Source organism: Arvicola amphibius, chromosome 10, assembly GCF_903992535.2.
Source record: "Arvicola amphibius chromosome 10, mArvAmp1.2, whole genome shotgun sequence".
NCBI lineage: Eukaryota > Metazoa > Chordata > Mammalia > Rodentia > Cricetidae > Arvicola > Arvicola amphibius.
The window spans coordinates 62,845,188-62,869,549 of NC_052056.1; the positions used below are offsets into that span (position 1 = coordinate 62,845,188).

The following is a 24,362-nucleotide window of genomic DNA, read 5'->3' on the forward strand; positions in this document are numbered from 1 at the left end:
AGTGAGAGTAGAATTGCGCCAGGAGTCTGTACCAATGCAGTGTTCGGCTGGAGGTGTCATGATGAGCAAGCCATCCTGAAAATAAGATTTCTCCCTTCGTGGGATTAATTTATACGTGTGTGTATATAGTTCCTTGGTGAGAAAAATTGTGCCCAGCTTACCGTATGTCCTCATCTTTAATTTACATTTCTGTAAGAGTGTTGTGGGTCCACACGTTTATTCCTCCGTGTGGATAGATTCTTGGCTATCCTTTCCGATTGCATAGCAGTCCTGCTCGTGAGTCACCTGACAGTGTGGAGCTCTGGTTTTGCAGTCACGCTCTGGCCCTGTGATTAGTGAATTTACCGAGCAGCGGGTCAGATGCTCTACCTCTAAGGTTCTCAGCCTTAGAGGGTGTGCGAGCTCCCTTTCACCAACAGCTGTTTCAGCGCAAAGCGCTTCAAGCTGAAGCTGGTGCAGGAAGCTCTTCCTAGCTGTTGCCCAGCTTGTCTCCTTGGTAACCTGCATCCATCAGAACCTTGACTAGTATTTGGCTTTAGTCATTTCCTTTAACTTTATTCAACAAAGTATTTTCTTATACAATGTGCTGTGTACTTCATCTCGTAACCTCTCTTCTTTCGTGTGCTAATGAATGTTTCTTCACATTGCTTTCAAACGCTTGCATCTTGCTCCTCTCTAACTCTGAGCTCCTCTGCGGCACATCTGAGATGCTTCTCTCAGGTATAGCTTCCCTTTCTTACATACTTTTCTGGTGTTATTTTTAGTTGCCCTTTTTCCTTCCAAAAATGCTCTTGGAACAAAACTTGAATGTAATGAACCCTAAAATAGTATGAGTAAAAGCGAATGTTGTTCTATTAACACCTTAGCTGTATAAATTTTAAAAGTGTCTTTGTTTTACTTTCATGCAGGTGATGAAACTTACCAGGACATTTTTCGTGATTTTTCTCAAATGGCATCCAATAATCCAGAGAAACTCAATCGTTTCCAGCAAGATTCACAGAAGTTCTGAGCCTTTTAAAGAGGGGAAACTATGAAATTTGGTGAATTACTAATGTGTACAACCAAAATCTTACACCTTTTTAAAACTGCTTTAATTCTACTTGATTTTGGTAGACATTGAATTGTTTGGAAAAAATGGTACCCATTCATTGGTGTTTTTGTAAATGAAAACAGATCTCTCATAGTTGGGAAAGGGAGAAATCCACTATAATTCTTCTTTTATTTAAGGAGAAAAAGACTGTTTAACGGGTGTGCTTTAATATAAAGTTGTATCCAGATCTAAGTGATCTCTTAAGTTCCGAGATGCTTACACTGTTGGGCCCGTGCACCTTTGCCTTGGGTAGTGCACTGTTTCTCCCCAGGGACACTCAGTAGTCACTATGTCTACATCAAGTGGGAGCCAGCTGGCTTACCTGTATCTAGGATGTGTCTTCTCTACAGCTTCGCTGATACTGTTGGTGGTTTAGAAATATGTATGTGCATTTTCTGGTAGCTTAGCTATGATACCCACGTTTATAGGATGTCATTGCTAGGACTAGTGAGGATGCCCCTCCTTTGCTCAGAGATGCCATTGCACGTCACGACTTTAGCAAACATGGTGACTGTCCAGTAGACCACACTTTAGTCTCTAGACTTATTTCATCTTGTGGTGCAAAGGAGCTTATTCTTTTTTCTTCTTTCAGTTACCGCAAGACTCCCAGCTCAGTTTTTATTGTTGGGTTGATTTCCTAAAACCTTGAAAGATCATCAGTGCAATAAAACTGTATGGCAGAAGTTGACTATTGCAAAATTGGGCTTTCATCAAAACACGGTGATTTCAAAGATAATGTAGGTCATTTTATATTTGGAATTTATCCATTTTAAGATATATATATATATATATACATATATATATATGTATATTTACTATTACTCCTAGTGAAGGGAAAATCTCCATGTAAAAGAAGAAAAAGCTAATTTTTTTCTGTTTATACTAAAATTTACCAGCAATAAATTTCTTTTATTTTTTCTACATTTATTTTGTTTACTATACAACAGTATACATTCTTTTAAATTGTATCCTGTATATAGCTTTAGAATTAAGTAAAATATGTCATTGACCTTTGAGTTCCAAAATTACGAGTATGTGATACTCATAATTTGAGTTCGGTCAGATTCCACCTCTGATTGACACGTCTTGTCAAAGTATGGGATGAATAAATAATTGCCTTGTGGTTCGTTTCCAACACTGTTGATGACATTTAATCTTTTAGAGATTGTATGTAAGTAGCATTGATACTCAGCTTCACAGAAACATTTTTAAATGTATATATATATATATAAAATTATAGTCAATTAAATAAAAATTTTTAACATTTCCCCCACAGTATGTAGAGCCTTACTTTGATTAAATATGAAATCTGAATCTAAGCAGAAATCATACTGAGATAAATTCTCAACACAGATACGGTCCCCTGGTTCAGCCAAATTGCAAGCATGTAATGCTTATTTAGTAAGTCCCCACACGTTAGAGATAAAGAGCTGATGTGATTTGTATCTGAGGAAGTACAAACTTCCACAGGATGGAAGGAATCTGGCCTTGTAGGTATTTTGTTAAAGGCAAAAGTAAGTCTAATTTTAATTGGTGTGTGTTTTGAAATTTATTGTCCTAACACGTATTCAAGGAAGAGCAGGCTAAGGAAAGGACGAGAGGGAAGAAGACCACCTTTTCTCCTCAGTGCTCGTTCTCAGTAGCCGTGGAGCGCCTGCCTCGTCTGTGGAGGTGCGGATGGGCTCCCTTTCAGCTGCTGGGGACAGTCCTCTGGACCTGTCTGCCTCCCTCCTGACTTGTGTCAGAAGTCCTTGGTGTGACAGTCAGTAGTGTCTGCTGCCCTTTAATGGCTAGAGTGTTTTTGAAATAAGCCTTAAAGATTCAGGTGTGCGTAAAATGCCTTAAAGATCATTGTGGTTCTGAGTATCTTCAGAAAAAGCTTCATCTTTTCTGATCGCGTGGAGCCTGGCAATGCAAAAACATGTTTATATGGCTTACTTAATTTTCTTAACGTGCTGAGAAATTGAATGATAGAAAGGAATGGAGTCTAGCAAGGCTTTAAATTTATATCATGAAGTAGATTGGCTCTTAGATGAGTTTTGCTGAGTTCACGAATAGCTTTATGTGGCATGTTGGGAAGTGTTCCATACAGTAGGAGAGATGAATATACACAATGCCAGTCACACACTCAGGCCGTTCTTTCTGACTGCTCTGTGTTCTCTGCAGGACAGACATGCTGAGAAGAATTTGATTCTTTTTTTTTTTTTTTTTTTTTTTTGGTTTGTTTGGGTTTTTGTTTTGTTTTGTTTTGTTTTGTTGAGACAGGGTTTCTCTGTAGCTTTGGAGCCTGTCCTGGAACTAGCTCTTGTAGACTAGGCTGGCCTCGAACTCACAGAGATCCGCCTGCCTCTGACTCCCAAGTGCTGGGATTAAAGGCGTGTGCCACTAGAGTTTGATTCTTTATTATTAGCCTGTTTATTCTTTTTCATGCTCTCATTAATGAAAAAATTGGATTACTGCCAAATAATAAGAACAGAGGCACAATGAAGGATTCACAAAATGTAGCTTTAACACGGGCATGGAGAAAGGTGATCGAGTAGCCATTCCCCAGGCTTCACTGCGACACTTACTCGTTTAACATTTCCAAGATTTCAAATTCAGTTTCAATACAGTCCTTGGAAATGAAAAGCTTCCAGCATTACAGGGTGCCTGACTCATTGGTGCTGGTGTCTGCCGTGGTGTCGCGAACTTGGTGTTTACTTCCCCCAAAGTAATCCAGCGGGCAGCTTGTATTTTAGCACGTTACAGGTGCATTCTAGGGGGAAAATTATATACTTAAATTTTAGAGAATTTATGTTTGTGATCATGTTAGAAGTGTTTAAAAGTACTTTTTTCTGCATATTAGATATGATCATGAACCAAGTTGTTTTATTTAAACCTAAACTTGCTACCCACTCTGAATAATTGGACATTCCTAGACCACTCATTCTCAGGTCAACTTTCTGTGTTGCTGCATTTTTTTAAATGAAATTTTATGTCCATAATAGCTTTAGTTCATATCCTTCTTGGATCCAGGGCTTCTCACAAATAAAGCGAATGGCTGAAACAAGGAAACCTCTAAGGCCCCCCTTTGTGTACCTGTTCCCTGAGGCTTGCAGGAGGACACCTGCAGTCTTAGCCCAGGAGCAGCAGCCTGGCCCCGGGCTTCATCCCAGCCCCCTCTTGTTTTACCGAGCTGACCCATGGTCCGGCTCTGACACAAGCTCCGAAAGCACTTGTGTCCTGAGAGGATTGGCCTCACTGTGAAGAAGCAGCTTTCCCTGAGTTTGATAAGAGGCTCCAGAAACACAGGAGAACCTCATTGTCACGTTTAAAAGACTAGATTGGAATTTGAAAGCATCAAATTGTAAGAAAGTCTGCATTTTGTACAGTAGCAAACATTAATAAAAGCCAAATATTGTAACGTTAAACTCACCTTTTTATTAACTCTTTGATGTTATAACCACAGAAAGGACTTGGATGCCGTCTGGCTGAGTCCAGCCACCTAGGAGGATGTTTTGTGGGCATCTTTTTCCGTTTACATAGATGGGGATCATGTGGACAAAGGAAGATTTAATTAACTAGAATTTTTCTTTGCATTGGTCTTCTCACTATCTTATTTTCTAGGATTTTCTCATTCCCCAGCCCTTTTTTGGGTATTAATTTTTTAACAGGGAAAGCTTGCTGTGCTATCAAGTTGTTAGCACCTTTTCATATGAAAGGCTAAAGGGCAACTTTTGGAAATGACAAGCTCCTTTTTAAAAATATCTGTTTACGTGCTTTGTGATATTTCTGGGTCATTCCGGTCATAAAGACTGATCACATGTACTATTTCTTGCTACCTGTGAAAAGGATTTTAAGAATGTATAACCAACACTCCATTAGTTTTTATTAGTGTGTAGAAGATTTGTATCTAATTCATGAATGTAGTTTTTCTGTAGTTTGTCATTGTAAATGGAGCAAAGTACACTATCTTTATAGTTATTCTAAAATGTACATTATGTAAGAATTGTAAATATACTTGATTACTTTGTATGCTGAAAATTTACAATAATAAGTCAATAAAAATATCTCACTTCTGGCACAGTCACTGATGTCCAGATTTCTTTTGAGCTTTGTGGTGGCCTGTAACATCTGTGATGCTCAGATTTCTTTTGAGCTGTGTGGTGGCCTGTAACATCTGTGATGCTCAGATTTCTTTTGAGCTGTGTGGTGGCCTGTCACATCTGTTCTAGTTAAAGTCCAGCCTGACCTTCCGACCCTGCCAAGGAACGGCAGTTCATGTTGATCCTGTTTACCGAGTACTTCCATTCAGAAAAACATTTTGACCCTTTAAGTATTTTCTTCTTGCCGATTTCAGAGATGCTGTAGCCCTTGCTTCATGAACTAAAGACGTTCTTGACTCTTCTGCTTCTCCCCATTATGGTTGATATGTTTGTTGGCGTTCCTGATCCTGGCAGCACACCTATAGCCCATCCTTTCATTGAAACAAAACCCCGCTCCCTTGTGAATGGGGCTGAGGGAAAGGAGCGCTGAACAGCGGATCTGGAAGCCAAGCTCAGCTTTCGCAGTTAGTTCAGAACAGATGCAGACTCCCGAGTGATCTGCCTTATAAACCCGCATCTCATTTTCAAAGCAGTCTCGAAAAAAAAAAAAAAAAACCCACACCAGTGTTTTAGATGAAGGCAAACAGCCTGTTTCTTTTCTTATTGTGAAAAAAGTTCGTCTTCACTGCAAATATAAAGTTTAAGTAACTGACAAGGGCTAGGTATGATGGCATGTGCTTGGAATCTCAGCACGTTGGGAGTTGGAGGCAGGGGAGTTGGAGGCAGCATGAGTCCAACTCCAAACAAGCAATCAGTAATGTCACTCAGAAAACAAGACTCAAGTAAAAGAAAAATCGTCTGTAATTCTGTCACCTACCTGTGCTGTCCAAAAAAAAAAAAAAAAAAAAAAAAGCCACTAGCTACAGGTGGCCATTTATTTCATGTGCATATGTGTGCATGCTTATGTGTTTGTGGATGCATATATGTGCAGGTGCAAGTGAACATGTCTGTGTGGAGAACAGTGCATCTTTGGATGCCATTCCGCCTCAGGTACAGTTTGTATTGTTTACTTGAGGAAAAGTCTCTCACTGGCCTGGGGCTTGTGAGTTAGACTAGGCTAGATGGGCAGTGAACCCCAAGATCTTACCTCTGCCTCCCCCGTGGCAGTGCTGGGATGTGCCAGCACACCTGGCTTTTTGACGTGGGTCCTGGTGACCAAACTCAGATCTTTCTGCTGCTTGTGTGGCAGGCACTCTATTGCCTGAGCCATTTCTCCAGTCTGCACAAGTCCCTCTTAATCAGAATTCGGCAACAGCAAGTTCAGTTTTCAGCCGTAGTGCCCCATCAGAGCTCAGCAGCCACAGGCGCCTAGTGACTGCTGTTCTGGACAGGGTGGATCGTGGAAGTACATTATGATTTATGCTGCTGAGGAAGCTGCCCCCGTGGAACCCTTCTAGACCTTAGTGTCTTTATGCACTTACACCGCTGACCATATTGCTTGCTGATCTTCTTTTACTTTGACGGGGAACATTTAAAAACCTTGGTGAGGAATCTCAAATGTGCCAGCATCATTTTAGTAGTCTTGGACTCAATGGCAGTATTGCTTTGGGTTTCAGCTCCCACTGACACTTCTCCTTTTCCCTGGACCAGATTCAAAACGTCACCAGCAGATCATTGGGTGTGAATCTCTGAGAGGATCTTGTGTAATGATGTAGTACCCCCTTAAATTGTACAAGACTATCATTTTTCCAGTTGTCTTAAATATGGTTTTCCCAAGTCACTCTGCACATGTTCATATGATGCAGTTGACTAATATGTCTCAAATTTATAGGTTTCCTCTACAGAAAAAAATTGTTCAGGTGCAGTTGATGAGTACGTCAGTTATTGTTTGTTTTTTGAGTCGGCCAGACTGTTCCTTGGATCGTCTCGAACTTGCTCTACAGACTAGGCTGGCCTCAAAATCTGCCCACCTCTGAATATTGTCACTTTTAATGACTGCAATATATTGCTAGCCTAAGCAGTTCATTGGTAATTATTCAGTACTCACCTTTTGCACTCATAAATATAGCTCTTAGAACTAAATATTTTATCTTTAGGAGGCATGACCTCAGTCACATAGGCCCGCAACTGTACAAGAAAACCGAAGCCTACCAGCTAGCTCTGAACTCCCAGGCACTCTGATGCCTCAGCCTTCCAAATTGTTGGGATTACAGCTACCACACCTGGCCTCTTATGGCTAAATATTTTAGTATGTTGTTATTTCCTTAGAATAAATTCCTAGAAGTGAAAATGCTGGTTTGATGGGTATTTTAAAGACTTGTTTAGCCTATTGGATGCTTGTTCAACAGTGGAAATATTTGATTAAAAAATAGTATCCACGGTTCATTTAGAGCCTATTCAAGAAAGAAAGATGGACTAGATAGTATGTAGGTGGCCGTCACACAGTCACTAATGATGATCTAAGTCCACACACCAGAGGAAGGAGTTTAGAGACTATAATCCATGGTCTGAAGTAGATATGGAATTTACTCTATAGAAAACCCAGCTCCCTAATATCTGACTAGAAATCATATATTTTGGCCAAAGTTATTTATTTATTTATTTATTTTTTTTGGTTTTTCGAGACAGGGTTTCTCTGCAGCTTTAGAGCCTGTCCTGGAACTAGCTCTTGTAGACCAGGCTGGTCTCGAACTCACAGAGATCCGCCTGCCTCTGCCTCCCGAGTGCTGGGATTAAAGGTATTTTGGCCAAAGTTAAACTTAACTCTAGAGTTACTGCGCATATCAGGGTTTTTGTCTATATGGGCATATTACAATACACCCAAGTTTGCGCAGTTTAGCTGAGAATAGATCAATGCAGGGAAATAACAAGTAAAAATTAATGTCAGGTGCTGATAGATCAGGCAATGGAAATTTTGTGCAGAGCATTTGAGTATTTTCCTGATTTCTTAGATAAATTTAAATCACTTTATTTCTTTTGCATGAATTAAAGGACTCAAAGTCTGAAAATAAAGCATTAGTTGAAAAAAGGGCTGAATAATTGCCAGAGGGAAAACCCACTGCGTTGATGGTATGAATGGGAATTCAGAGGCACGGGCTGCAAAAGTATGTAATTATTTAGAGACATAATATTACAGATTTGGGGCAATATTTATAAGTACCCCAAATATATATAGTAATTTCTGGTTACTAAATTTTTGTATGTTGGATATTTACACTTATTTTGGTAAATTTAATGTCTTTGAAATATTTATTCAATGTGAGGCACTTTTAAAAACATTCTGTTTCATTCATATCTGTGATGGTAGTGTTGGCTTCATTTTCAGAGTAACCAAGTAACTGCTGGGCATGCAATAGCTTGCAGTGGGAGAACTGGCCTGGACTTCCCATCCCATGACTCCCAACCTTGGAGGTTTAGAGAGATACATTGCCGAGCTTGATTTATGCATCGGAAAGCCCATGTTCTGGTCACTTATTTATATCTACATATCATGGAGTGGTGGACATCGGGTGACTACCAACTGTGGTCATTCTGTCCCTCTGGGGTCCCTCGGGCCTGTTTGGGACGGCAGATGCTTTTCGGAAGTGTTGCTCCGATAGAAAAGGGCAGAGCTGGGAATGACTGTGTTGCTGGGACAGGTGAGCACCGTCCACGCGGGAGAACAGCGTGTCATAAACGTGGGATTTTCGTGCGTTTTCACCTCTACCTCTGTATGCAGAAATTTACTTCAGAACGCTTGGTCTATCATCACGTCTTAGAAATTTGAAGTTAATGAACTTTTGTCCATCTGGTCTTGTCTGACTGATGAGGGTTAAAATGACTACAGGCTAGTTACTTCAGTATGCCCCAGTTAAAAATTTTCAAAAACTTTCTGGGACATTTCAGGCTTTCCGTTGAGGGTTTCAAGTTAATTAAACAATATTGATGCTCCTCAGGGACTCTGAAGGGAGTATGATGTTTTGGACAGCGAGGTCCCTCTGCTGGCCGCACCTATTCTCTGGGTTATACCAGAGGTGCGAACTGTGATGGCGAAGCCATTTTCATTTGGGGTGTTATAAACTTCTGTGTGAAACAGGAAGGAACTTTCTGGTTTAAATGTTTTGGCTCCAGTTAGTTTCTTAAAAGGCGGGAGAGGCAGCTGAAGCTTCTAAAAAACAAGAAGAGAAAAGTGGAGAAAAGTTATCGTTTTCGAGTTCTGCATTTATGAGTTTAAGCTCAATATTATCCTACGTTGGGGTGTAATTTCAAGACCCAGCCTAGCAGATATTTCCCTCCCTAACCCTTTGAGCTGGGCAGGTCGACCCTGTCTAGTTTCTAGCTTCAGCCTGCCGGTCTCAAGTCTCGCAGCCAAACTACGAAGGGACCATTTCGAGTCTAATCCCTCGGAACCTAGGACCTAGCGGGGCCTGCGGTGGCCCCGCCTTTCAGGCATCCACGCTCACGATTGGCTCGGGGCATCGCGGCCCCGCCCCCGCCATGGCCGCCGCCGGCTGCGGGGCTGGGGGCCGTGGAGCGCCGGTGTGAGCGGGCCCGGCTGCTGGGCCGCGGGCTGGGGCGCATGGGCCTCCTCCGAGGCGGGGCCGCGTGCGCTCGGGCCATGGCGCGCCTGGGCGCGCTGCGCTCGCACTACTGCGCGCTGTTGCTGGCCGCGGCGCTGGCGGTGTGCGCCTTCTACTACCTGGGCTCGGGCCGGGAGACCTTCTCCAGCGCCACCAAGAGGCTGAAGGAGGCCCGCGCCGGGGTCGCCGCGCCTACGCCGCCCCCGTTGGATCTGGCCCGGGGCTCCGCGGTGCCGGCCTCGGGCGCCAAGGCCAAGAGTTTGGAGAGCGGCGCGGCCGTGCCGGTGGACTACCACCTGCTGATGATGTTCACCAAGGCGGAGCACAACGCGGCGCTGCAGGCCAAGGCCCGGGTGGCGCTGCGCTCGCTGCTGCGCCTCGCCAAGTTCGAGGCTCACGAGGTGCTTAACCTCCACTTCGTGAGCGAGGAGGCCAGCCGCGAGGTGGCCAAGGCCCTGCTGCGGGAGCTCCTGCCGCCCGCCGCCGGCTTCAAGTGCAAGGTGAGCGGTGGGTGGCCCTTGCCTGTACTCTGAGCTGTTTTTGGCGGCTCTGGTGAGCGCCGGCCCCTTCCTATGCCTGTAGTCTGTCTGATTCCCTCCACCTTGCCCGGCGCATGCATGCCCAGCACATGCATGCCCAGCATGCTGGAGATGTGGTCTGGGGGCGTGTCCTAGAACCAGACTAGTTCAGCTGGTCCGAAGGGGATCTGCCGCGTTAACTAGTCCGTCTCCCGCTTCATTCAGCTCTACTTCATTCACAGAGAATCAGCCTGCCCCATTTTGCTAGCTTCCCAGCATGCCTAAGAAGTGCCTTCACTGTCTACATTCCTTTTAATATTCCGAGAAGGGAACTGTTCATTTTGAAGACACCAGTAGTCATCTTTCTGAGCAAAGTGTGCCGGACAGGGTCTGGGAGAAGCCTCTAGAAGTCGTGGTTGAACTGGAATTCCTCAGTAGAAGTCAGGGTATAGCAATCGTTTTGGTTCTCCGTGGAAACCATCTCGTGTCCTCTCTGTGCCCTTTTCCTTCCTGCCCTTAAGGACGTGAACCAGTTAGAGAGGCCGCAGGTTCCTCCTCCAGGGGAAGAGAAAGCTCAAAGAGATGCAGACATGAACCCACCAGCCTGCCTTCCTGGCAGCTCCCACGTCTTTAATATTCTGATTTATTACTTGCCTCTGCCTGTCCGGGATTGGACTCTTGATCTAGTGTGCAAGTTCTCCTCATCAACTTGCTTGCCCTGTTTTGACCCTGGTATTGTGTAGAGGTGTCCAGAGTCTGCTTATTGGGTAATGGGTTAGGCGATCTTAAGGGATGACATCTGATAAGGGATGACATCTGATGTTGGTGGAAGGACAGGGAGGCAGGAACAGTATTCCCTGTGTCTGTGCCTAGCTTGGTGACTATCGGGAGCTGCTGCCAGGGCCATGCTGGGTTCAGGGGCCCATAGCATTTTTTTTTTTTTGAAAGATTTCTTTATTTATTTTATGTGCATGAGTGCTATATTGACTTTCTGCCAGGATAGGGTGTCAGATCCCACTACAGATGTTCCGGAGCCACCATGTGGGTGCTGGGGTGCTGGGAATTGAACTCAGGACCTCTGGAAGAGCAGCCAGTGCTCTTAACCACTGAGCCATCTCTCCAGCCCCCGTCCATAGCATTTTTGTGTTGACTGCAGCGTCACGCCCCAGTTGCTTGGTGAGATTCTGCTGTCAGCCTGGTTTTATTCTCAGACTTCCCCTCTTTCCCATAAATGTGCCTATGTCCTCATTTTATTTTAGTTTTTGGAGACACCATCTTGTTATGCACATCAGGAGGGCAGCTGAACTCACAGCCTCCTTGCCGTTGTCTCCTGAGTGCTGGATTATAGGTGCGCGTAGCCCTGGCTGCTCCCCTCACGTCCGGATCTCACGGTTGTCTAAGCTGTCCCCGGAATTCACTGTGGAGCTCAGGCTGGGCTCACACTCGTGCCAGTACTCCTGAGTGTTCCATTGTTTGTGTGTCATGCACCATGCTTCCTAACGCTGTTGAAGGTGGCCTTACACAAGCTGTCTTCTCCACCCAGAATGTCCCTTCTTCCCCCTAGGGGAACCTTCCATGCCCGGTCCTTCATAGCTTCCAATCTTGCTTCCCCTCATAGCATTGAAGATATGTTTCCTGCACTGGGCAGATGAGTCTGTCGGGATAATTGCTACGGTCAGGAAAGGGTACCTGGGCTGAACTTTCGTCCTGTAGGAGGCCTAGGAGCTTCTGGCTGAAGGGGCCCTTGTGTCCCACTTTAACTGGCGGATTTGTTCCAGAGCCTTCTTGCTTTACTGATCTGGAATTCCAGAGGTAGCTCAGCCTTCCCTGTTTGGTCCTCTGGGCTCTGACGTTGGAGAAGCTTTCCTGTTTCAGGGAGAAGGCCCTAGGGCCAGTCTAGGCAGATCTTGGATTTCACCAAGTCACCTCGAAGACCAGCATGGTTATAACAACCTGCTGGGGTCGCAGCTTGGGCCTACTCTACATTTTCAGATCTGTTCCCCCCCTTCATCCCCAGCTGAGCACAGCCGTGGCCACACGTGTACTGCCTTCCAGCCTGCATGCGTGAGATGATGTCATTCCCAGGGGTGGGGTACTTTCTCCATTCTGTGTCTTGCCCCTCCTCCAGTACTTCCTTGGAGGTATGCAAGGCACCTACAACTGAAGAGTTTGTCTTTGTTCTTTTCCGTTGGTCCTTCCTGCTGTTGTCCTGTGTCATGTCGTCTGCCCCTACATAATCCATGCCACACAGTTGGCCTCAAGAGCACAGGCCATGTCTTGAGGACATGATGCTTCCTGCTCTGTGGGGCCCATCTGACAGCCACAAGCCCTTACACAAAGCTTGGAGACTACTGCAAATGACCTGAAGGGACTGCAACCTTCCCTGTTGAGGTATGAAGGTGTGAGCCAGTGGGGCTAACCCAGGGGTTCTCAACCTGTGGGCTATAACCCCTTTGTGGGATTGAATGACCCTTTCACACAGGGGTCACATAAGACCACTGAAAAACATAGATATTTATGTTATGATTCATGATAATAACAAAATTACAATTATGAAGTAGCAATGAAATGGTTGGGGTCACCATAATATAAGAAACTGTATTAAAAGGTCACAGCATTAGCAAGGTTGAGAGCCACTTTGGGCAGATAAAGGTTTATCAATCTTTGGGTCACATTGCTCACATTGTTTATGAGTTCATATTTTGTGAACCTGTTCCTGTGCTAAATAAATGATGCCTCTCCCTCCAAAGCAGGATTAATTCACTTCTTGTGATTTAATTCTTCCTAGGCTTTGGACACTCCTCACACCACAAGCTGTTCCCTCCTGCCTTCTCCTCTGCCGGCTCTGTCCTTCAGGTCTATAATGCTAGGCAAATGCTCTACCACACCCCAGCCCTGTCTATGAACTTCTTAAGAACGTAGGCCCTGATGTCTCTTTGCTGCCACGTCCCTAGCCTCTGACCCGGGTATGTGATTGTTTTTTATACAGGGAGCTATTTCTTTCAGCATGGATTAGGAGGAAGGAAATCAGAACTTCTCAGACAGGTTCAGTCAGCTAGAGGGCCTTCAGGAACAGACCACAGGAGTGAAGAAACTCGCCAAGGCCACTGGGGAGTAACTGGCTTTGAGGTGGCCTTGAGGTGGGAGAGCCTCTGGACTACAGTTTGTCCCCTTTAAGGATCACCTTTCTCTTTTTTTTAATATTTATTTATCTATTTATTATGTATACAATATTCTGTCTGTATGCCTGCAGGCCAGAAGAGGGTACCAGATTGTTGTACCATTACAGATGGTTGTGAGCCACCATGTGGTGGCTGGGAATTGAACTCAGGACCTTTGGGAGAGCAGGCAATGCTCTTAACCTCTGAGCCATCTCTCCAGCCCCCACCTTTCTCTTGTAAGACAAGTCCAGAGGACAGTTTACTCTGGGGATGTTGTGTTGGAACTAGAGGGATGGGGGAAGTGGCTCCTTGACACACAGCCTTCTAGAAACAGCGTGGGCTTCTCCCAGAGAGAACCCTGGGACTCTGTCATGTCCTCAAGATATCCTTAAGGCTATAGTGAGCTAGCACAGGACTTGTATCCATGCTCAGAGGTGCCTTCCCAGGCCACCTTCAAGTGATAAACACCAGAAATAGATAGAGAACATTATAACATTATTAGCAACCTTGGGCTATGTTTTAATTAATTAAATATTAGGTGAAACATTTTTCACAAAATTAGAAAAATCTCATTTTGACTATTACAGAAAATATATGTTATGTTCTTACTGTGGAATCCTTGTAACTTAATGTCTAAACCTGCTGTGTCCCAGGTACGAATGGAGGAGCTGCTTGGATAGCCCATCTTCCTACTTCTCAGGAGTCACATGTTCACCAGAGTCCCGTGTGCTCCCCCAGTCCCTGGTCCAGACTGCCCTGGGTGGTGTCCAGAACGTGCATTTAGATGGGGTGGTGCAGGCATTCCTGGGATGAACCTGATGCTCTCCTGCTGACCGCAGAGTCAGCTCAGGCTCCCCGGCCTCTGCTGCCCGCCCTGGGGAACAGGTTACCTGGTGTCAAGCAGGCATTCTCTACCTGTTGGCTGGCAGCTCCCTTTTATCCAAGCCGCCTTTGCCAACGTGGGTAGCATTGCTATTGTCACCTTGCCACTTTACTATATCATTCCCATTTAAGCTTCTTGTGCTCCCCAGCACATCCAACATCCTGGAACCCTGGCAGCTGGCCTTGGTTTCTTCCTCCAGTTTATCGTCCTAAAGCTTAAAAAGGGGGTGCCTCTTTCTGTGGATCTACTTCTGAATCCCGCCCTCTCTGTCCCTCTGTCAAGTGGAATTGCATACTAACTTAGATCAAGACTCCTGTCCCCTGCCTCGCCCCCAATGTGGTTTTGCTCTGTAGCCCATGATGGCCTAGAACTCAAAATCCCACTGCTTTAGTCTCCTGGTGCTGGGATTGTAAGTGTGCATCATCACACCCAGGTAGGATTGAACTCCCCTCAGCTTTCCTTGCTGTATTGGATTTGATGGGGTGTACCAGGAATGTCTGACAGGAAGCTGGTGTAAGCATGCTTGGGCTGGAGGGAGGCATTTCTGGCTCCCATGAGAGCCCATGCAGATGTGAGACTCCTTCTAGATCACTCTCACCCTCCCCAGGGTAAGCCCTTGTTGTCATGCTTCAGGATGGCTGTTGAAGCTTGAAGCAGCAAATCTGTGTTGCTTTGTGTTCAGACCAGTGTTTCTGTGGCTTTGCTTTTGGATCCAGCTTTACAATGTGGCCCTCCTCTGCTGTCTTCTTGGAAACTAAGCGTGGTGAACAGACCTGGAAAGCAGCCCTGCTCCCTGCAGAGCCTGTCGACCCCTGCGGTGCTGTTCCTTATAGCATTCTCCCATGTTGTCACCCTGATGTCTGCTCAAACGCCACCACTCCTGTTCTGAGCCCCTTTCTATCCTGTCACCCGTGTGTGTCTCTTGTGGCCCATACTTATTAGTCTGCCCATCTGTTCCGCAGATGTAGAATGCTTACCCTGGGTCCCTGTGACCCACAGGAACAGAACAGCGCCCCCTACCCCCAGCCCCAGCCCCAGCTCACTCTGGAGTCTTGGAAATGTGTGTGGGGATGGATGTTAAACAAATAACCAAGTAAGAGAAAAGCAAAGCAGGACAAGGAGCTAGGGCGTGTTCAGGTGTCTAGGGTGGGGACGTGACTGTGGAGGTGGCCAGGGAAGGCTCCCTGCTAAGATGTGGGAGCAGAGACTGAGGGAAGGGAGAGGAACTCCCTGGAGGAGTGGTTTCTTCAGAGAGGACTGGGAGTGGGGGCTGAAGTGCCAGCGTGCCCGGATGTTTGAGAAAGTAACTGACCGATGGACTTGTTTGCGGTCTTTCTCTCCCGCTGGAATATCGCTAGAAGGCAGGATGGTCTTACCCTTTCTATCTGTCAGGGTTTGGGAATTCACAAATGACACTTTCCATTCCTGAGTCAGAAGTGACCAATGCCCCTTAGGTGGCAACATGAGAAGCAGGGCAGCCACTGACCTCCCTGCATGGGTGGGCAGTCGATTCTTCCAGTCATCCATGACCCATGACCCGAGCGTCATCGCTCGTCGGCAGTAGGAGCTAGTGGGCGTGATGGGGAAGGGGAGTAGATGGAGCAAGAGGTCCTGTGGCGGCTTCTATGCGTACACAGCAGAGCTACAGGGATCCTGGAGCTTGCTTCTCTGTCCCCTGTGTGGTCTCAGCCCAGTTCCTGGCGTATCCCATCCTTCTGCCAAGTAGACCAAATCCAAGACATCCAAGAGATTGCAGCCATCTCTCTTCCTTCAGAGCTCAGCATGTCCTGGGCAGGTGCTCACGGGTCATTGGGAAATGACCAGGGAAAAGTGTGGCTGCAGCGAGGTGTTTCTAGGACTGTCTTCTAGTAAAGCAGAACCGAGTAACACAGGCTGAGGGAGGGAGCACATACACACACAGCCTGGTATAGGCTTTGAAACCTCAAAACCCACCCCTAGTGACACATTTCCTCCAGCAAGGCCACACCTACCCCAGAAAGCCACACCTCCTAATCCTGACCCTTCTCCAACAGCCTTCCTCCCGCTGGTGACTAAGCATTCAAATATTTGAGCCTGTGAGGGCCATTCTCATTCAAACCACCACAACTAAGGAATGGGATATACTGTAGATCTATAACTTACCATCGTAAAGCAAGCAATTCCGTGACCTAATTCCATACCCAGCACTCCCCGGTCTCCTTCCCTCTTCAGCCTCCAGAAAGCAGTACTAGTCTGTTGCTGGGCCGGCCAGAGGCTCAGCAGGCGAAAGCCCTTGTGTGAGTGTACTTCCCAGACCCGTGTAAAAGTGGAGTAGAGAACCAACTCTGTGGACTTGGTCTCCGGCCTCCTCATGTGCTCATAGCATACATGTGCATGCCCACATCTGTCACACTCCCTCTTTAATCTTTAAAAAGTTATTTTAATTATGTACATATCTGTGGGTCTGTGTATGGCTATATGTACACGTGAGGTGTTGCATCTCCCTCGAGCTGGGGTTGCGGTGGTTGTGAGCTGCTTAGTGGGGGTGCTGGAAATCAGTCAGGCCCTCTGAGGAGCAAGCAGTGCGTGCTCTTAACCAATGGACAACCTTTCCTGGCCCTACACTTTTTTAAATTGAAACATTTTTTAACTTGAATGGTTATTGTAATGGACTATATAAAATAGTTTCCTTATATGATTGAGGGGGTTGGCTTTCACTCACCATAACATTCTTAAGGTCCACTTTGTAACATGTCAATGCGTCCACTTTGTTGCCTTTTGTAATTAGGTAGTATGCCATGGTGTGGATATTCTCCATTGCATTCTTATACTTTGGCTTGTTATGAACAGGCTGCTGTGAACCTGTTCTGGGGGTAGCCATGCTCTCAGATCTTGGGTATAACCTAGGAGTAGAAGGGCCGGCCATTTTCAAGACAGCTGTCACTCTCTGCTCCAGCTGTGGGGTCCTGCTGGCTACACTCCCACCTGCGCTTGTTGTGGTTTATCTTAGTCATTGGGTGGGTTTGATTTGGTTTGGACTACATTTTCCTAGTGACTAATGAGGTGATCATGTGCTGATAAGGGCGGTTGTGTAAATGTATTTGGCAGTGTTATACACTCACTCTGCTAGTTAATGTTTCCACCAGAGGCAGGGAGCAGTTGGGGGAGGAGCAAAGCTTTCTTTTGGCTCATGGTCCCAGGGATCTCAGCCCCTGGTTGCTATGGGCCTATGAAGAGACAGAACATTGGGGTGCAGAGGTGTGGAGGGAATAGCTGGTCACCTTTTGGAAGTTGGGAAGGTGGGGGGGAGTACAATGGAGGCAGAGAACAAGGGGAAGAGGAGAGAGAAACAGAGGGGAGACCTTCCAAGGGCACATCCCCAGGGACCCACTTCTTCCACCTAGGCCCCATGTCTTGCTTTCCCATACCTACCAACAATACCATTGGTTTATGCGTTGTTCATTGGTTAGGTCAAAACCCAAATGAATGAATCACTTCCCTGAAGTCATGCCACCTAAGAATATTCCATTGCAGGGAGATTTCTTCTTTGCTTTTTTCTTTCTTTCTCCCTCTCCCTCCTTCTCTCTCCTGTGCTCCTTTCTTGCACTCGTTTCTTTCTTGTGTAGCCCAGGCTGACCTCAAACTTGTATTGTCAGGATGGCTTTGAGTTGATCTTTCAGCTCTGCCTCTTGCATGCTGGAATTATATAGACATGTTACTCCCTCGCCCCCAGCTCTTAGAGAAGGCATTTCATATCCAAACCCCAACATTCCATCCCTAGCCCCTCTCACAGGTTCATTTCTGACTCACACTGCAAAATGAATCCATTACCAAGAGCCTCCATAGGCTCAACAGTTTCAATATTGCCAAAGAAAAATAAATTTAGGTTCAAAGTGTCTGAGATTCAAGGTGAATTCTAGATCTGAGCCCCTGGAAAGTCTAAAAGGTTACATATTTCCAAACGTGATAGAGTAGGGAACATTCCCATTCTTAAAGGGGAGGTGAAGCATAGAGAGGAGGGGTGGGGCCACAGTGAACCCCAGTCTGCAGAGCCATTTCTGGCCTATGAGGCACATGGCATGAGCTGAGCATTGAAGTACCTGGGAAGCCCTTTGCCTAACAGCTCCCCAGGCCATATGACATGCTTCTGGCTTGGCTGTGCTCCAGTGGAACATGGGATTTCATGTATGGCCCTCTCAAGGGCTGTCTGCCCCCACAACCCATAATTTGCACATTCCATCTATATATAAAACCAGCATCACACAGAGCATGCCAGTGTCTGCCTTCAGCTGGAGCAGCAGCTGTCCTCTGGACTCACAGCTTCTGAGAATCTGGATGGCTGAATGTCACTTCACTCTACGATCTTTCGTGAGCAGGGCAGCTGGGGAGTCTCTTCTGCCCCTTTAGACCTTTGTCTCAGTGCATAGGGGCTGGCCAGGTCCTGAGACACCCTCAAGACAGCTTTCCCATTGTCCTGATGCCAAGGTACTTAGTTAGCATCTTTAAAAGCAACCACAGTTTATAAACTTACTATCATATGTGGGGGTGACAGTCTGGGTGTGTACATGCCACAGCAGCCCTGTGTGGATCCCAGGGACCAAACTCAGGTGTGAGAGCAAGTTCTTTTCCCTGCCGGGCCATCTTGCTGCCCTGCTTCTTTTTAATGGTGCTCATTTCCTCAGCTACTCCGCCTTTGACCTATTGTTGAACTACAACTTTTTCAAAAGCAAGCTTGCCTTTTGCTTCGACTGGCATGTGAATGCAGGCAGAACCCTGGCACACTCCCTGGATGAATTCTCTTGCCATGTGAGGCTCAGCTTCACTCAGAATCTCTGTGCAGGGACAGAATGTAGGTAAATTCTTTTCCACAGTTTTCTATGAATAGCCTTAAAGTTAGGAATGGCGCTTCTAACTCACCAGCGGGGTGGGACCCTCATCCCTTTACCTGGGTGTTGCTATGAGCGTCTGAGTTCATGAAATCACCAGTAAGCTCTGTCCACAGCGGGCCAGGGCTTCTTCTCCCTGACCCTCTCAAGGTCAGATGCAGTGACAATGCCTCTACTCTTCAGTGCCAGTTTTTCCTTAGCCACGCTTGGTCACTGTGGCAGAACACCCACGAAGAACAAGGGAAAGGTATTGAATCTGCGGGTTTTTTTTTAAAATATTTATTTATTTATTATGTATACAATATTCTGTCTATGTGTATGACTGCAGGTCAGAAGAGGGCACCAGACCCCATTACAGATGGTTGTGAGCCACCATGTGGTTGCTGGGAATAGAACTCAGGACCCTTGGAAGAGCAGGCAATGCTCTTAACCTCTGAGCCATCTCTCCAGCCCGAATCTGCGGGTTTGAGGTGAGGTGGAAGTTATGACAGGAGGGTAGCAGTGAGGCCGCTTACTGCAAAGATTAGCGCCAAGGGCCAGCAGCGTTTCCCCAGTGGCCCACGTCTTCATATGCCCCTGCTCTGGTCCCCACCACCTCCCTGTAATGCCACCAGACTATGAGTCCATCAGTCCTGCCTAAGAACACCGCTGTGGGGATTGAGCCTTTGGCAAATGAGGTTGAGGGGGCATTTCATATCCAAACCATAACAACCCAGATGTATTTTACAAACACAGCAACCTCCCAACTACTTTAATTCTCCTCTTCCTCCATATAACATCCTTAGAAACCTGCATAATGTGAAGAACGTGGTTGCTGGGCCCTGCAGTCCTGCGTTTGGCTTCCCTTTATACCGCCTCTGGTCTCTTAGGTCTCATATCTACCCTGGGCTAGCATCCCAGCTGTTCTGTGCCAGGGTCCGTACTGGGAACTGTGTGCCTTGGGTGGCCCATGTCCTTGTCTCCTGCTCGAGATGTCCATCGGAAGACCGTTGTAGGACTTTGAAGTCTACAGTTTTCTTGGGGGTCACCAGGCCTGCCTGAGGAGGAGCCCAGGCACAACACAAGCTTCTGCAAAGCCCGGGCAGTAAGGCCACTGACTCTAGTTTGCCACTGGAGGGCGCCGTGCTACCGTGTTGGTGCGTTCTGTGCCTGGTCTTCGGGTCCCCAAGGAATGCTCGCTCTCACCAGCCCTGCCACTAGGGCTTTAGAAAGGGGGACTAAAGACTGCCTTTCTGTCCAGTGTAAACCGGGTTGATGAGGCTGTTTGAATGTGGTTAATGGGCCTCCAGGGCATCTGGGTCTTGCGCCCACGTAGAGGGAATGCAGATGGGAAGGTCATGTTCTTCCTGGTCCCGGCTCTGGGGCGCAGCCTGGCGCTACCCAGCAGGCCTTGCAGCGCCCCCACCGGGCGTGCCCTTTCCTTGTCATGGGGCAGGATCCTGCTGCAGATGTGGGAACCGCGTCTCTGGAGACAGGTGCTGCGCCTGCTTTTAGCCCTGGCAGACCTGGTGGCTTAGCTGCAGGAGCTTGACTGTCAGTGTGTTGGGAATCCCCCATCTCGGGTTCACCCCAACCCTCCTAACTGGTGAAGCAAGGAGCACACCCCGCCGCCTCCTTCCCTCTCCGCTGTCCTGCTGACCCACAGGACTCCTGCATCCTCATCACGGGAGTGAGCTAGCACCCCAGTTGCTTTCTCATACCGTCTCTGTTCAGAACTTTGCCTTTGGCCCAGGGCCACTAGCACCGCTCTGTGAGGAACCGGGGTGGGGGTGGGGTGCTGAGCCAGGCCATGTCAACTGGTGCCATGCTTGCTGTTAACTTAATGTGCTCCAAATTAAAGTCGTTTGTTTTCATTTATTGGGAGTGATTACCGTTAAAAAGCCCCAATTAAGCAATCTCCTCTGGTGGAATGAAATGCCACAGAACCTGGCTTCTGATACCCTGCCCGGGAGGCCTCAGGCTGGAGAAGGGGTGCTCCCATTTGTCCGCTCCCTCCCTTCTTGTCTTCTCAGGTCCTGTAGCTGGGGACACTGTTTCTCACACTTGCTCACTGCCTTTCTTGCCTCTAACTGCCTATCTTGGGTGCTCCAGGGAAATGCCCCAGGTAAAAGTGTGTAGCTTGAAGCCTAGAACCTGGGTTCGAGTACAGTGTGTGACATTTGGGAGCAACTGCCCTGGGTGTAACACTTCTGAGCCTCTGCTTTTTTTTTTTTTTTTTTTCCTAGACAGGGTTTCTCTGTGTAGCCCTGGCTGTTCTGGATATTACTCTGTAGACCAGGCTGGGATTGAACTCAGAGAGATCCGCCTGTCTCTACCTCCCAATTGCTGGGATTAAAGGTGAGCACCACCACCGCCCAGTTGAGCCTCTGTTCCTGACTCCCTCTCTTTCATGACCTTCCAAGGTGTCTGTGGGAGAAAATGGAGACAGCACAGGGCCTTCCTGGCACTCAGCAAGTGGATGACAAATTGGTGGCTTTTACTTCTGGTTCCTGAGTAGGTAAAGCGGGGAGGGTAGGAGCCCTTCTCAGCATTCTAAAAGGCATAGCCACATGAAGGGTGGTGCAGCAAGCTTGCAGTACCAGCATCAGCCCAGGCTTACTTCAAGGGGTCCTTGTATTCTTTTGTGTCCTCCGCAGTGCCCTAAACTACAGTGTTCCTTCATGTCGTGCTTCCTGCTCCCACCCCAGTGCATCTCCTGCTTGTCCTGGAGCAGGCACTGGTGCTTCCTGCCCCCACCCCAGTGCATCTCCTGCTTGTCCTGGAGCAGGCACTGGTGCTTCCTGCCCCCCACCCCAGTGCATCTCCTGCTTGTCCTGGAGCAGGCACTGGTGCTTCCTGCCCCCACCCCAGTGCATCTCCTGCTTGTCCTGGAGCAGGCACTGGTGCTTCCTGCTCCCACCCCAGTGCATCTCCTGCTTGTCCTGGAGCAGGCACTGGTGCTTCCTGCCCCCACCCCAGTGCATCTCCTGCTTGTCCTGGAGCAGGCACTGGTGCTTCCTGCCCCCACCCCAGTGCATCTCCTGCTTGTCCTGGAGCAGGCACTGGGTGCTTTACTGGATGCTCTTTTGTGTCTGTGCCCTCTCCTGTGAGTTAGCACTAACTAGGCCTGTGGTGCTTGGCCGATGTGATCCGAGAGATGGGAGGCCATATCATCCATACCGTAGACATAGACATGTCTTTGTCTGTGGAAGGAAGAGGCTCTAATCTTCAACCTCTCATCCCCTTGGAGCCCTAACAAAGCTCTGTGGCTCTGGGCTCTGCAGATGTCTGCCTGTTGTTGTTCTGGAGTCAGAGTGGTAGAGCTGGAGTCTGCGCACTTGCTGCCTTTTGACAGCAATGTGGACTGCTGCACCTGCGAATGTTTAGCTTCTAGGAGGCTCCAACCAAACTTGTTCCTACTAAACTAACATAGGTGCTAGGTGATGTTTGCTTTACCTCTTCTCAATGTCTTTGGGTTGTTTTCTTGGTCTGATTGCATACATCAGTTATTCATGATATTCCGGAGTATTGACTAAGTATAAGCTGTCAGTAATTTAGAAGGCCATGCCACCAGGAAGGCCGGCATTCCACCACACGTACCCACATACTTTCAGGCATGTTCACATGCCCAGCTCCTGCCCATCTCAGGTGGCCTTAGGTTTCACACTTTGTGACTCTTCCAGTACTGGATGCATGAGACAAATGCCAGATTATCATGGCAGTCTGGCGTGTGTGTGTGTGCGTGTGTGCGTGTGCGTGTGCGTGTGTGTGTGTGTGTGTGTGTGTATTTTATGTTGCGTGGGTAGCAGCTGAGACCTGCCCCAATGGCCAGCTTCCTGGGGTCCTGACCAGGATGCAGTTCTAGAAGGGATTCACTGGTAGGTGCACAGGACACCAGCACAAGGATTAGGCAGAATGCTATTTTGACTTTGGTGTCCCAAGCCACCTCTTGTCTGAGGGACCAGAAGAGAAAGCAGGGGATTCTGGGAGTGCCTGGGGCTGCCTGCAAGGGTGCAGAGGATGCCGACAAAGAGGCTGCCTGAGGGAGCAAGGGCCTTTGAGGATGCCATTCATGGTAAATTAGCAGAACACTTGTTCATCTGGGAGAAAAGGGGACTGAGGCAGCTGGGGGAGGGGGCAGAAGGGCTTGGTAAGAGGAAGGCCAGCCTGATTGAAGGAGTGTTTGCTGTCTGGGTTGGCAGAATCATCTAGCAGGAGGTTACCAGAACAGGGAAAGACAGCTGCCAAGACTGCCCAAGGATGCTTGGCTTGCATGCACATTTGCCTGCCAAACTTCTGGAGTGATCACTTCACTCCCCTAAAACTTAGCTCAGGGATCTCCTCTCCTGGAATCTGCCCAACCCTTTGCTCTCTAGTCCCATACCCCCCAAGATACTTCTTTTTTATTGTGTTATCAGTGTGGGGTCTCACCCACCTCTTGACACCCCATACCCATTAGTCCCTTCCCTAGCCCCTGGTGTGCTGAATCTGGTCTCTTTGCCAGCTGCTAGAGGGTGGGGCTGGCTCTTATATCTGTCCCCATGGAGATGCTAAGACAGATGTGGTCCAGTGTGAGACTCGGTGCAGGCTGAATGGGCTGCAGGAGAAGATACAAGCAGGTGGGCAGTGTGGGGAGGAGCACTGTGGAGTAACCGCAGGAAGTGAAGGGGCTGTTGGGTAGCGGCACATCTCAGGCATCCTGTGCGAACTGTTCCTAGGTGTGTGGGATCACGCTAATCAGAGAGGGAGAGACATCAGCCCTCCAGTAGGAGTTGCCCCACCTGAGATCAGCCAGGATGGTGATGGTATGTTTTAGAGACTTCCTTTTAGGTTTTTGGACTCCACTGCCCCTCCTGTGTCATCATGAAGGAATCCGGATGCTGTCAGGAGGGGCCCCTATGTTTCTCTTACTGTAGGGAGCTAGGGAGGTTCCCGACCTGCTGGCATCGGTGCTTCAGTTGGCAGGCTCTTCAGTTCCTGCCCTTGACCCAGACATTGATGGACAGAGTCCGTCCAGGAATTGCGTATCCTGGGATCTAGGTCATTCTCTTCTGGCTTTCCTGAATAGTCTTTCTAGTGTGTTTGAGCCTTAGTTTCTTTACTGTGATGGATTGGTCACTTTTCCATTACAGGAACAAATATCCCAGATACTCAGTCTAGAAAGAGAGGTTTGTTTGTTTGTTTGTATGGGGAATTGACCTAGGGCTTCTTGAATACTAGGCAAATGCTCTTCCATCATGCTATATCTCCAGCTCACCAAGGATTATTTTAGATAACATGTT

At 47.5% G+C, this 24,362-nt stretch overlaps 2 protein-coding genes across 6 annotated transcripts in view; both read left to right on the forward strand.

Annotated features, from left to right (window-relative positions):
* The window catches only part of Acap2 (ArfGAP with coiled-coil, ankyrin repeat and PH domains 2), a 117,872-nt gene extending 115,861 nt beyond the window's left edge, over positions 1 to 2,011 (forward strand). For all 4 annotated transcript variants that reach the window (XM_038345048.1, XM_038345049.1, XM_038345050.1 and 1 more), the window contains one exon: positions 909 to 2,011. In XM_038345048.1, the coding sequence (XP_038200976.1) occupies positions 909 to 1,009 (101 nt within the window). In that variant the 3' untranslated portion in view covers positions 1,010 to 2,011. The remainder of the gene's footprint in view (positions 1 to 908) is intronic.
* A 7,638-nt stretch (positions 2,012 to 9,649) lies between these two features.
* The window catches only part of Xxylt1 (xyloside xylosyltransferase 1), a 126,328-nt gene continuing 111,615 nt past the window's right edge, over positions 9,650 to 24,362 (forward strand). For both annotated transcript variants that reach the window (XM_038346099.1, XM_038346100.1), the window contains exon 1: positions 9,650 to 10,174. In XM_038346099.1, coding sequence (XP_038202027.1) covers positions 9,674 to 10,174 — 501 coding nt within the window. In that variant the 5' untranslated portion in view covers positions 9,650 to 9,673. The remainder of the gene's footprint in view (positions 10,175 to 24,362) is intronic.